This window comes from Schistocerca gregaria, unplaced genomic scaffold (genome assembly GCF_023897955.1).
Source record: "Schistocerca gregaria isolate iqSchGreg1 unplaced genomic scaffold, iqSchGreg1.2 ptg000569l, whole genome shotgun sequence".
Taxonomy (NCBI): Eukaryota; Metazoa; Arthropoda; class Insecta; order Orthoptera; family Acrididae; genus Schistocerca; species Schistocerca gregaria.
Genome location: NW_026061960.1, coordinates 71,546 through 84,031, shown reverse-complemented (window position 1 = coordinate 84,031; position 12,486 = coordinate 71,546). Strand labels below are relative to the sequence as shown.

Below are 12,486 nucleotides of genomic sequence, written 5' to 3'. Positions count from 1 at the left end.
TTGATAATCTATTTATTTCGAAATATCGGCGGCATGCTTATAAACAATTTGATTTATCACCCTGCAATTTGTTTTTCCTTTTCTTATACCGCATTAGCTGGTTTTTTACATTAAACGCTCTCTCGTGGCTTGAGTTTTATCGCTGTCACTCTTTTAACGGATTGTAGTCTTGAATTCTAAAATAGGTCTTCTGCAACCGAGACGATACATACTGGCTATCTTGTTCGTCGACGCTATTTATGTTCAGATAGTACAAAGGCAGCATCAACGCGAGGATGATTTTGTCAACCGTCATTGTAGGCGAAGACCACATAACCAAAATTAGGCCGATTACAGATGGATGTCTATAGTGATCATAAAGTCTTTGTGTTTTTTTTGATCTTGAAGTATTTAGAGAAATTTTTTTGTAGCTGCTATATATGTGGTTTATTCCCGTTAACTCGAGGGGATTCATACTAAAAAACATGAAGATAATAAAACCAATGCCCAACGTAAGTGCGGTCAAGCAGAGTTTGTAAGGAATCAGATGGGTGAATTTCCAAACAACCAGATTTGGATGTTCGATCCATAGAAATGTCAATGCCTAGGTTTAGATCAATTAATCGGGTAGTAAGTAGCCAAAAAATGCGAAGTATTGAACAAAAACCTGCGCGCTGTTCAATCATCTAAAAATATTGATTATCCTTTTTTTATTTACCTCTAAAGAGATTGCCGTTATGAAAATGTACAATTCACAAAAAACATGAGAAATTTTGGTGCGAATTGACTGCAAAGCTATGAATATCAGTATAAGCAAAATATTCCACAGCATAGACAGCGGTGTATAATCACCAGTAATTCTAGCCTTGCGCTCAGTATGGTCAAACCAAAACTCTTTTAGGAAATGACAGCAACTAGCAATTAAACAAGAGATAGCCAAAAGAGTTAAGGTTAATCGGAAGGCAAATATATAGAAGGGAGACATAAATATATATTGCCTGAAGTTTTAAAAAAAGTGCTCCTTACATACAAAGAATTTTTGCAATATACAAGAATTTCTACAGATAAAAATCCAATTTTGAAGAATTAACTGCTTTGTACATTTCAAGTACTTTCATTACGTAAGACCAAAAACTGCTCATTCATGTGAGTCTTGTATAAAAATGTTATTCAAGAAATTACCATTTAGCTGAGTGGACTCCTAGCTATTAAACTATGCAAAAAAATTTTTCCTAAGACCACATAATAAGGATCTATTGTAAATTGATATACGATGATACCAATTTTATACCAAGAGAACATTATAGTTTGAACGATTTGTTTGTCCTTAATCGCGGCTACCTTTTTTGCCCTGTTTTCCTCTAGTGATGATCAAGTTAAAGTTGATAATAAGCGAGACACTGCAACCCTTTGCAAGAGATACATGAAATATATGTTATATTAAAAATAATAATTTTATTATTTTCAGTTCTGCAAACAGCCTAAAGATAATCTGGTAAGAGTTTTTTAGCAATAGCTTATGGGGCCACTTGGACATTTCAACGGGTGGTGATATAATTTACTTATTTCTTTTTTTGATTTATTTTCAGTAGGTCTATATAACTGATTGTAAATTTTCAAGCTGGTAGCATTCTTTCAGGAAATTCGCATTTCTGTATTTCTAAACATAGAGAATCATAGCATTTTTTAACGTCGGGAAAGTTAGAAGAAAGTTGTCAAAATTATTATTGATCTGTCGACTTATCGATTTTATAGTTCAAGGAATTGGTAGTTATAATTGTTACAGATGTTCATGAATATAAAGTTGTAACTTAAATATTGATAATGTAGTATATAAGGCCAGCACATATAAGCATATATTAAGCCAATATCTGCTTTGAGCGGATGAATATTGAGATCAAAGAATGGCCATTTTGTTGTAATAGAGAAGATATCTCAGCGCGGAAGAATAGAACAAATAATGATAAAACTGCTGCACCATATCTGAATGCTTATGTTATATTATTTCACGTATGATACTTAGGTATAGGGCAATAAATTTATTAGGGTAGCCTTGCAAAATAGAAAACTATTCTTATTGTTCTTGTTCAAGACAGATTCTAACAAGATCAACTTTGTCGGCAACAGCAACCAATGTTTCGTTGTTGCATCTATAATCGGAACAGGGATCAATGAAGTGAGCTATGTGAATAGCATAAAATTAGCTGATGCCCAGGAGGGAATATAAAAATCAGCTTGGCGAATTTCAGGATCAGCAATTATCAAATATAGAAGATAAGATCTGATCATATTATCACCAGATCCGGACAATGAGATCGATGAGATCATAAAATATATATTAATCTTATAGAGGCAAGGTAAAGCGCTAAGATTGCTAATCACGAATAAATATATCCAATTAAAAAATATCCAGAGTTATTATACCCAATATTTCAAAACATTGAAACCAATACAAAAACGTGTTGAATATCCCTGGAGAAATCTACCAACCGTCAAATCTTTAGAAGTTGAGACACAAAAAATAGAAACCTATACTTAGCGATTTGAATTTCTTTTCAATACTTTGTTCAAACAAATGCATCCTCACCAAGTATGGATCGTCTATTGTATCTATCTATTTACAGAGCCTAAAGAGTTCCCATATAGAAACTAAAGCATTGCCAGTTTACAAATTACCCATTTTCAAAATACCTGAAAAAGCCTATTGTGATTTTTCGGACATTGTTACAATATCACCCCGTACGATACCCACCATAATATATATCTTAAATGAGGAAGGTAAAGTCTCGTGTGCTAGTTATCTTTGTTCTTCTAATACGTATGTCAAAGGCCTTAAACGAAAAATGGAGATAAATCCCTAAATAGTGAGTAGCATTCATCGAGCGTGTCAGTTGCAGCCTAAAATCAAGACCATTTTACAGGTCTCGTGAGGCTATACGAAATCTTGTATAAAATATGTATTCAAATACAGGCATGATATAGCTATGATGGTAGAGCATTTCACGAACTAAAATAACAAATTTATGACATTTGAGAGACTCGATGTAATTATGACCTAAGGAATCATTTGAAGTGGGACGGTCTGCATTATCTGGATCACTTGGACGTGAAAGGTCAATTAGCTTTGGGGGGGTCCTTATTGTGTCAAAAAAAGTCTAGTTTATATCGAATAGGCAGGTTATGCCGATCCTGTGTTTTACCAACTATGCAGAAAGAAACAGCAAAAGAATTAGTCTGCTTTTCGCAGATTGTTAATTCGAAAACATTGTGCGATCGTAACAGTAGATTTCTGTCTACTCTTGCATTTAAATATCAAATTTGCGAAGCCATAGAGTTACACATACACAATGAAATTAAAGCAAGGTAAACTATTTGCTATAGTTCAGTGCCATCAATAACGTCAGAATATATTTTTGATGCACATCAGTTCAATGTACATGTAAACAGAATCAGAGCATATATCAAGGGTTACACGAGGCGCTTTGATTGCATTTTTTTAATTTTGGTTGAATGTCTTATATGTGCTGCATGTGTAACTAAGGTAGCTTTAACAGCAATGTGTGCATGTATTAAGCTGGTGAGTATTATGCTTCTAGCAACAGTGATGCATATGTATCGCGGTAAATTAAGGAGGAAGCCTGAGCGTATGAAGAGAGAATACTAGACATGCTTATATGATGTCTCTTCTATGTACACTTTAGTACTCTTCATACACAGTATCACACAATGTTTGTTCCGATGTATGAAACGACCACCAAAGTGCATGCTGGAATTTTTTTTTGATATAATAAAATTGCTTTGTTGAGACAGGCCCGCTGAGTAAAATGAAATGCATGATATTGTGATATATGGCAATTATGGAATATTTTTGCGGCCTGGTTCTACACTTTGAAATGCCATGATCGTGCACTACCTATCTCTCAGTTTTGTATTTTAAGCTAATTCAAAACCAACATTGAATAGCACCTCTGATCTTGTATTCTCAGTAAAACGCCTACCCATTTAAATTCAATCTATACGACTAAGTTCGATTCTGTACAGATTTTACATCTGATAAAATTTGTATTCTTTCATACCATGCACTAACGATAACACATTATGGGATAATTGCAGTCAAAATGAGAAGCGATTGCTATGTTTTTTTAATTATATTTAATTTAGACGTGTGTATCCTGACGCTAACTCTACCTTGGCCAGAGCCATATTTGCGTCTTTCTCTTAAAAAATTTCATTGATGTTTTCTTAGTTGCTCTAGCGTTATGAGTGAGCAGAGCATTCTATCTGATCCCAGTAGCACTTTTCCTGTCGACCCCAAAACCCTTCGAGCTTGTCGAGTTTGTTGTCTCGTAAAGAGCCAGGATCAATTTTCCGAGTTTGGCTGTCAAAATTGCTATGATGTCTGGAGTGCTGCTTCTGCTCTAGAGTTGACCACCCCCCAGTTTTATGGGTATGTATCAACTCATAAACTCATTGAACGTTCTCGAATCTAGCTATCTAAGTCTTCAAATCAACACTTTAAGTCATAATAAAGCATATACCTAAGACTTTCAGTTCGATTTATGCGTATATGTTTGCATATGTACTGCATATGTATCATACATACACATGTCTTACATTTTACGTTATTCACTATTATTTTCTCTTACACTTCTTGAGACTTGTGACAATGCTGGATCCTGCCCATTCATGGGTATCAAAAAGACAGAGAATGAAAGGTAGGAGAAAACAAAATGTACAGTTTTTGAGTCGTGTAATTGACAGTTGTTATTATTAGTATACACGTTTTCTAAGAGATTTTCCTCCTCAGCAAATTATGTTCCAGGTATTTATGCATTAGAGGTAATAGGCAAACTTACTGTAAAGGAAGCTAAGCAAAGAGAAAATGCAGATGCAAATTGAATATAGCACGTCTTACAAGACTCGGCTACACGACATAATAAATAAGTGCTCTGGTTATTTTTTACTTTCGAATGCACAACCAACCTATTTTTTTGTCGGCGTGTCTGAAATCGAGATATAGTCATCGCCGATATTCGATTTTTTTTTGAACAGATTTTTTTTCCAATAGCATGAAAATGTTTAGTTTTTTATCTAGTTGTTTCAATCGTTGTAATATTTGAATTTGCTAAATTTAATAATGGGCATTCGTGCAAGACCATAAAATAGTGTGTGATATCAATGGCTATTAAGACAGACAGTTAGTACAGAAAAAATTATTATTTTCCTCTAGATGCACAATGCCACACATACTTGGTCTACTGTTTTTTGTTTGCTCGGCTTCTATCTTAGAGTGGAGTGCATCAGCTGCATAAACTTCCGGTCCAGTGGTTCCACCCTATTTCGTCTTCTGGTTTCAGCAATACGTAGACCACTTCGACTTCAGTAATGATGCACATTGGGAGCAGAGACGTCTCTTCTGCAATACTATATCAATTTTGGATATGTAAGGTTTATAGATGGCATACAAATAGATGATGCTGCTGCAAGATTTCGTTTGAATAATCAACTAGCCGTGTAAAAATTAGATAAATATTATTTACCTGATTCCCCGATATCGTTCTACACGGGGAGTGAAGGAGATGCTGAGGGATTTTATACAATATTGGATTTACTTTCGAATTGGGCAAGAAATGTAAATCACTAGTCATTTTTGGCAAACATCGTTATTGTGGCAAATCTTTACCATTTACAAACGACTTCTTCAAACTGGAGAATTCTCGATATTTGACAGTTGAACAGACACTAGCTGGCTATACGTTATTTTCTTAAGCTAGATGAGTTGCATATCTTAGAACTGTGTTCGGCTGAAGTGACTGAGCTCTAACAAAAAAGGTATTAGTACCTTACATTTCATGTCACATAACAAATCTAAAAATATTTTTGATAAAAATTCTCCAGTTCTGCTGTCTGAAGGAAGCTATGGCGCCATGCGAGCAGGTAGATTTAGAGATTCCTTTTAAAGGCAGTCACTCTTTTTTCCTTTTCTTTAAAAAAATCATATTAACACCAAGCACTTTAAAGCTTGGATTCGCGTGAAACATCCCAATCTGGTTCTTGGCATCTTGGCCTCGTCTGCACCGATCTTCTATTTACCCGAATCGACCGGCTCGTGTTCGCTCAACACCTGTGCGACCGAGGTTTGTGCCTCACAAACTCGCGGTGAAGCGAATTGCGCGGATATCATTAAAAAGACTCTCAACTATATGGCTAATTCCAAAAACTATAAAGAATTTTGTTATGGTCCATACCTTCCTCATCCGCCTACTGGTTCCTCTGATGTTAACAATCTCATTGATCGACTGTCTGGTGCATTCGTGAACATGGCTATGGCGAACTATCCGGATTCTAACAGTTTACTGACTCCTCTTCCGGCCTGGCCTGCTAATGCATCATGCAAACCCTTTTGTATTAGAGTATGGGCGAACCGATTCGTTGAGAACTATGGCAGATGCCACAGAAATTTATTATAATTTAAGTGAAGTTTCACGTTACGATTACGAGGCTGATGCTGCAGCTGCCTCCGGAGGCTTTGTCTGGAACTATCAGCCTTGCACTGAGCTTGCTTCGCCTACGGGGTCCGATTCTTCCTGTGTGTTCCATCCAGAACAATTTAGCTGGTTCAATTATATTTTAGGTTGTCAAAGTATGACGAAAGTCTCTCTTAGACCACAATATGGATAAAAGAACAATTTGGAGGAAAGAATATTGCCCTCTTTTCCAATATCATCTATTTCAAACGGTTACAAGAGCTCATGGAGAGTAGGCGGCGTAAACAAAGAAGTGAATCCTGAGCTCCCGGCAATCGCCAATAGAGCATATCATCAAGATCTTCGCTTCCCTGGTCCCGATGATCCCCCGCATCTGTGGATTTTAGTACGCCAGAAAGAAGAAAAAAGTATGCTCGGCTGGCTTAAAAGCCACTATTCTGATCGTATGGATCAGTTCTCCGCTGACACGAAAGCAGAGATTGAAAATAATGTTAGCACTTTGAAGCGTGCAAACAAAAAAAAAAAAGGCGCCCTAAAATTTGTTATATCTTCTATTTTTTAACAAAGGGGGGTATTTTTATGAAGATATATTTTTGGCCTCGCTCAGCCGGTACGGCATAGTAATGCCTTCAATATTTTTAATTTTGCTCAAATCGAGAGGCCATGGATTTGAGTTTGTTTCTACTAGCTTCTTGTTTTTGCTTAAGTTCTTCTTCTTCTTTTTGACGTTTTGCTTTCAAAGCCTCATCACCGCTGTTCTTTGCAGTTTTTTTACGCGCAGCATTAAGAGTGAGTTCTTCTCGATTAATCCAAGTTGTGTCTTCTGCTAGCAATTGAGCTAGTTCATTCTTTGCCCTAAGACTCTTTACACCCTCCTCTGCCTGGGAAGCTTCCTCGAGCTGGCCAATCTTGTCTTCACGTGATTTTTTGCGTTGCATGAAATCAGAGATTGCTTTTTCTAGCTCCGGATCAAGGCCAATAGGCAAGGTAAATAGTTCATCTAGCAACTCGTTGCCAATGCATGTGATTTCTGTTGGATTTCCAGATAAGTCGTGCTTGGGTGTTTCGCCGGTGCGTTTGTAATATGCTTTGAGAATGAGGATTTTGTAGAGGAGCAGAAAAATTTCTGTTATAGAGAGAACGTTATTGGCATCGATATCAATGTCAACGAGTTCGGCCTTGCGTTGGTAGCTGGTACGAGCCTGCCCCTCTTTTTGCAAAAAATCAGATACTTGAGTATAGTTAAGCATATTTCCGCCGGTCCCGAGGGTCTTGATATAGTTTTTAAAGTTGGTAGCTAGCCGGGGAATTTCGACCCAGTTATCTCCAAGTTCAAAAATCTACAGATACAAATTTCAGGCCCAGTGAGAATACAGTTCTTCTGATGTAAATTCAGCAGGCGCGTACGTACAAAAGACCTTAAAAAAAATTCAGTCTAAAGCAAACGTCGTCAGTAAGGATGGATTCTCTCAAGTAGCTGACCTTCACATGGCTGATTCATTGAGTGGTAAAGTCTGGTGCATTCCTCAATTGTTGATCCAAAAATCGTTTGAGAAATTTGTATGAATTTGAAAATCTTAGACTGTACCTGCTCATCGACGCTTTTGTTGATGAGTTCTGCAAACTTGTCCGCATATTGATTGGCCATATTCGATGAATAGTTTAGAATAGGCAAAGATCACTCCGCTTACTCGGTATGAGATAAAATAATTAATATGCAACGCAAGAAAACCTAATCTGTACACAAGAGAAAAATACACCTATTTTCCAGTTTAGGACAGTACCAAAATTCTAGAATTCTAGCTGATGTGTGATAATTCAAATTGCTCTTGTACGAGAAGTGCTCCCTTACACCTGAAAAAATGAAGGTAGACGTGGTGACAGTAACTTTACTTAGACATTCTGTATTTACTTTTTTAGAAAAAATATACATTCAGAGATTCTAACTCATATCTGTTTTAAGTCTCTTAAAGTGCTGCTATAGTAAAATATTTGCGTTACTCTAGCAATCCCGCAGGTACAGAAATCTTTATTTGGACATGATTATTATGTGACAGCAGTTACGCTTGATTTAGTACATTCAATGCCTGCTTTTTATCTACCATCGTGAATCTGCTCACCCTTTCTGCCCAAATCTAAACTGGGCTCGAGTTTGACACACTCACTCTACGTCTATGTACCTGGTCTAATGTCAATAACCTGCGTTTTCTTGCGTCTTTGTCCTTCCAAGGAAAATTCTCAAACAACAGTAACGATGTAAAAGTCGAAGTCTCACAAATGCACAGCGATTCAGTGTAAAAATTAGGATTCCAAAAGTGTAAAATAGGGTCACATAGACACAAAAATGCAAGCATTTTTCGGTTTGCTTTTTCTGCCTAGAGAGATTCTACGCCGAAAATATACACGGTGTAAGTGTTTTCGATATGGATGAAAGTCAATGTGGGCCTCTGTGTCATCGGCTGCATCACTGAAATTATTGAAATAAAATCTATATTCTTTTCTATGGCACAGCGTATTTGTTTGCATTTTTCGTATCAAACCAAGGTTGGGCCTTAAAAGTTTGCATCTCTGAATTCATTGGTAGGGATTGGTAGACAATGGAAATTGAGAGGAAATCGTGATTTTCGGTGCTATCGTAAATAATTTCTGCTTCTCTCAATCTACGAGTAGTCCCTGTTACTGGCATCGTAGATCGCAGGCGTTGCCTTTAATTCTCATCTCCAAGCCTCTGTAATGCGTAACACCAATATAGACAACGTGAAGTCAAGAAAATACTTGGATTTTGGACATCTTATAGCAATTTAAGCGTTTCGGACACGTCTCGGCTCTCTCGTGTAAACAACGCTCATAACATTCTTGGTCAATTGTCAGCATACAGACTTTATATGCTGAAATTTACATGGTTCGTATTCAAGTACTATATTTTCTGAGGAACAGTAACTACAACAAAAAGTATATCTCAATGGCATGCGCATGCATATGATTCTAATATACTCTATGTGATAACAAAGTGTTAACACAATATTAACGTTAAATAATTTTTACTCCAAAACTGTTACATTAATCAGGCATCAGTTGAGCATCCTTTTGTAATTATTTACAATCACATATGTGTATATTTATATGTTGCTTATAGTACATTGATTAATAGGCTTCATAACCTTACCATTCTAACGAAGAACGCACAGTATTGGATAAGTAATGTCCAACACAACAGAAGGAGAAAGTGTAAGTATGAGAGAACGCACTCGAGATATGCCCATTTTTCTCTGTAAAGCTCCAATTTCAAATCTATTTTATAATGTTGTTCGATATCTGTTATTTTATGTGCACTTTGAAAGGGCTTTCCAAAAAACGTGGGTATATTTAAGCCAGGAACAAAACTTTTCAGTAAATTGTTTAGTGAGCAAATCTCCCTGCTCCTTTTTGTTAGCATATAAAATTGATAGGACGACCCGTTCTTGAATATGTGTCAGGTAGTAAGTGATTTGTACCAGACTGTCATAGTAATATAATGTATGGACACCATTTGAGACATTGCCAGCAGAGTTATTGTCTGTTTCAGGTGAATAACTGTCATATATATAATGACACTGATCCTGAAGGAGCGAAATGATATTTGGCCAGTGTTGCACAGGTGCTTGCATCTGGGGATATGTGTATATAGCCGGCCAGCTATGCATACCCTGCGCGGTCTCATTTAAAGGAGGTTCCAAGATTAAAGAGACGTTTAGGCATTGAGAGCTTTCAATGAAGGCGATAATTTGCGAGTCAAATGACACAGAGCAATCAAAATCGTTTCCCGATAGTTTTTTAACCCATTTATACCCAGTTTTGCTGAATTCAAGTTGTTGAAAAAATATCCTGGCTTTCGAATATAGGTAGTCCTTTAACAGCAAAAACAAGCGATACATAGTCACATGAAAGAACGGTTGCAACTTTTGTTTGTCTATAAAAAAAGTAAATTTGCATTTCCAAGTCTTCAATTCAGTTTCTAATAAGCACAGGTAAAAAATCGTTTTTTCATAGTTGTGCTCCAAAATACCTGTCTCGATCTGCAAAATTCTTAGAAGAGCTATGGCAGTTCCAATTGTATAGTGCTTAATTTGTAGCAAAAGTGGATGAGAGACTTTAACTGTAATCAGTTGTAGCGCTGATTCGAGTATTCGGCAAATTTGTTTAATTTGAGATAGGTGGATGTGGTCCTCATCGAATAGAGTGTAGAAACAAGAAATAAATTTGGTTTTAATCTCGATGACGTAGGTCAATTCCTTGAACAATTTTGAAAAGTAGCTGATTGTTATACATGTATATGTTTGGATAGACGCTTCTAAATCAGTATTTCCCCTTGAAGTTGTGTCTGTCCGAAGAAGGTTCATTTGTTCGTCTGTATTCAATAAGGCATGCGAAACTTCTGCGTACAGACGTGCTAAATACTGAAATTTTTGTGTTAGAGAAGAGATAATACGAGTCAAAGCTAGTCATGACGTACATTTTTATCTGTAAAAGTAAGATACATCATAGAGTAGTAGATAGAATCGCATACTGCCAGCAGTTGTAGATGTGTAAACAGCTTCCAATTGTATTCAGAGTCATTCTATAAAGTTTCATCCTCTTAGATTTATGTTTTTTTGAATCATTGTGTGATTTTTATCAATGTACATACGATTGCGTTGGACAAGATTTCGATCGCCTGATCAAATTGCAGGCTCTCCACGTAGTTAAAATACAACGGTATTATTTCTTTAGACGGAGACAGCCATTTTTTCAGTTGTAGGTCGTTTGACTCCTCAGCTGCAATATCATCTGGCCTAGCTAGGAAATTAGGGATGTTAGAGAATTTGCTATCGTATATGTATATAGTCTACGCTGTGAACCAAGTTTTGGATGTATGTGGGATTGTTCTATAGAATTATTATCGCATCAATAAGTCCTTACGTGATGAACAACCTGTTAGGTTGTCTTGAGAAACACAGCTGTTTGATTCGTTCATTTATCCTTTTAAAATAAACGAGTGGCCTAAGCTGCTTTTATAGACTACACAGCCTGTGCACGTGCGATCATATTCTGGTAAATGGCGGTTTTTCAATTCTGAGATAAAATAATTCTCGCGATATTGTGTTTTATACAAGTACAGAACTCATGTATACTAGGATATTCTCAGCGAACATACGTCAATTGTAAAATTTGAAAAGTCCAATTCAAAAAGAGGTACTTTATCTAGCTAGTTATGTTAGAATAGAAAACAAGAAGTCTTACTGTCTTTGTGTGAAAGTAGAATACAAGATCTTGTCTGATCAAATTATAAATCATTTTATACCAGAAAATTTTTATACGCCAATTTTGGTTTATCCAAAATCTGATATCTCTCTCTCTCTCAAATAATACCGTTTTTGTCTTTAAAGTGTTTTTTTATTGTGTAACTCAACGCGGATCATCTGCGTCCATGGAATCTGCATCAGTGTGAATGGCAAACAGTAGCCTTTCTCTCAATATTTCAGATCTTGAATATTCAGGCAGCATCAAATTGAAGAAACAGGTATCGGCCTTTGGAAATGTCTTGTCTGGATTTCCGGCCCCCAAAAATGGCTTGATGAGCATTCGAGTTTGAGTACGTTCAAACTCTTGGTCGTCTGAAGGTAATCGTTCTTGGGCCCAGGCAAATCTCACAAACGCTCTTCGATCTTCCTGCGAAAATGATCGTAACACCTGCCAAAAATACCTGATGTGAGGCGCCTTGGGTGAAACAATTGAATATTCTGTATGACGTTTCAAGAGTTCCACATCGATTAATGGCCTTCCGCACACTCGCCATTCTAAATCCTCCCAATTACAAAACCGAAGTAATGGAAGAGGTATAAGATCTGCTAATCCAGATCGAATAGCCTGTATCTGCAAGCGAGACTCATTTATTCTTGCTTGACTCGCTAACTGAATATATTCTTTACGGTTTTCATATACGACGTCTATTTGATCTCCACAAGGTTTTAGCAGCATTACTGATTTGTCTGACAAGGTA

The 12,486-nt window shown here is 36.6% G+C and overlaps 4 protein-coding genes and 1 pseudogene across 6 annotated transcripts; 2 read left to right on the top strand and 3 right to left on the bottom strand.

Annotated features, from left to right (window-relative positions):
- LOC126315269 (nurim-like) lies at positions 1 to 962 on the bottom strand. Its single transcript, XM_049992509.1, has 2 exons — positions 698 to 962; positions 1 to 583 (listed from the first exon to the last, which is right to left on the bottom strand). Exons 1-2 carry the CDS (start codon positions 809 to 811, stop codon positions 146 to 148), a joined length of 552 nt encoding a protein of 183 aa, XP_049848466.1. The 5' UTR covers positions 812 to 962; the 3' UTR covers positions 1 to 145.
- A 3,183-nt stretch (positions 963 to 4,145) lies between these two features.
- Positions 4,146 to 4,926, top strand: LOC126315381 (uncharacterized). 2 transcript variants are annotated; one of them, XM_049992635.1, is made up of 3 exons: positions 4,146 to 4,426; positions 4,636 to 4,694; positions 4,787 to 4,926. In XM_049992635.1, the coding sequence occupies exons 1-3, from the start codon at positions 4,239 to 4,241 to the stop codon at positions 4,876 to 4,878; spliced, it is 339 nt and encodes a 112-aa protein (XP_049848592.1). In that variant the 5' UTR covers positions 4,146 to 4,238; the 3' UTR covers positions 4,879 to 4,926. The 2 variants fall into 2 exon arrangements, with proteins under 2 accessions (XP_049848592.1, XP_049848593.1); XM_049992636.1 differs by having other exon boundaries at positions 4,636 to 4,711.
- Positions 4,927 to 5,157: 231 nt separating this feature from the next.
- LOC126315404 (lysosomal Pro-X carboxypeptidase-like) lies at positions 5,158 to 6,449 on the top strand (annotated as a pseudogene).
- A 559-nt stretch (positions 6,450 to 7,008) lies between these two features.
- On the bottom strand, positions 7,009 to 8,662 carry LOC126315242 (uncharacterized). 2 transcript variants are annotated; one of them, XM_049992486.1, is made up of 5 exons: positions 8,648 to 8,662; positions 8,252 to 8,321; positions 8,056 to 8,153; positions 7,879 to 7,902; positions 7,022 to 7,807 (listed from the first exon to the last, which is right to left on the bottom strand). In XM_049992486.1, exons 3-5 carry the CDS (start codon positions 8,113 to 8,115, stop codon positions 7,106 to 7,108), a joined length of 786 nt encoding a protein of 261 aa, XP_049848443.1. In that variant the 5' UTR covers positions 8,116 to 8,153; positions 8,252 to 8,321; positions 8,648 to 8,662; the 3' UTR covers positions 7,022 to 7,105. The 2 variants fall into 2 exon arrangements, with proteins under 2 accessions (XP_049848444.1, XP_049848443.1); XM_049992487.1 differs by lacking the exon at positions 8,648 to 8,662 and having other exon boundaries at positions 7,009 to 7,807; positions 8,056 to 8,157; positions 8,252 to 8,314.
- An 84-nt stretch (positions 8,663 to 8,746) lies between these two features.
- On the bottom strand, positions 8,747 to 10,817 carry LOC126315244 (KICSTOR subunit 2-like). Its single transcript, XM_049992488.1, has 2 exons — positions 9,716 to 10,817; positions 8,747 to 9,637 (listed from the first exon to the last, which is right to left on the bottom strand). Exon 1 carries the CDS (start codon positions 10,379 to 10,381, stop codon positions 9,791 to 9,793), a length of 591 nt encoding a protein of 196 aa, XP_049848445.1. The 5' UTR covers positions 10,382 to 10,817; the 3' UTR covers positions 8,747 to 9,637; positions 9,716 to 9,790.
- Between the last annotated feature and the right edge of the window lie 1,669 nt (positions 10,818 to 12,486).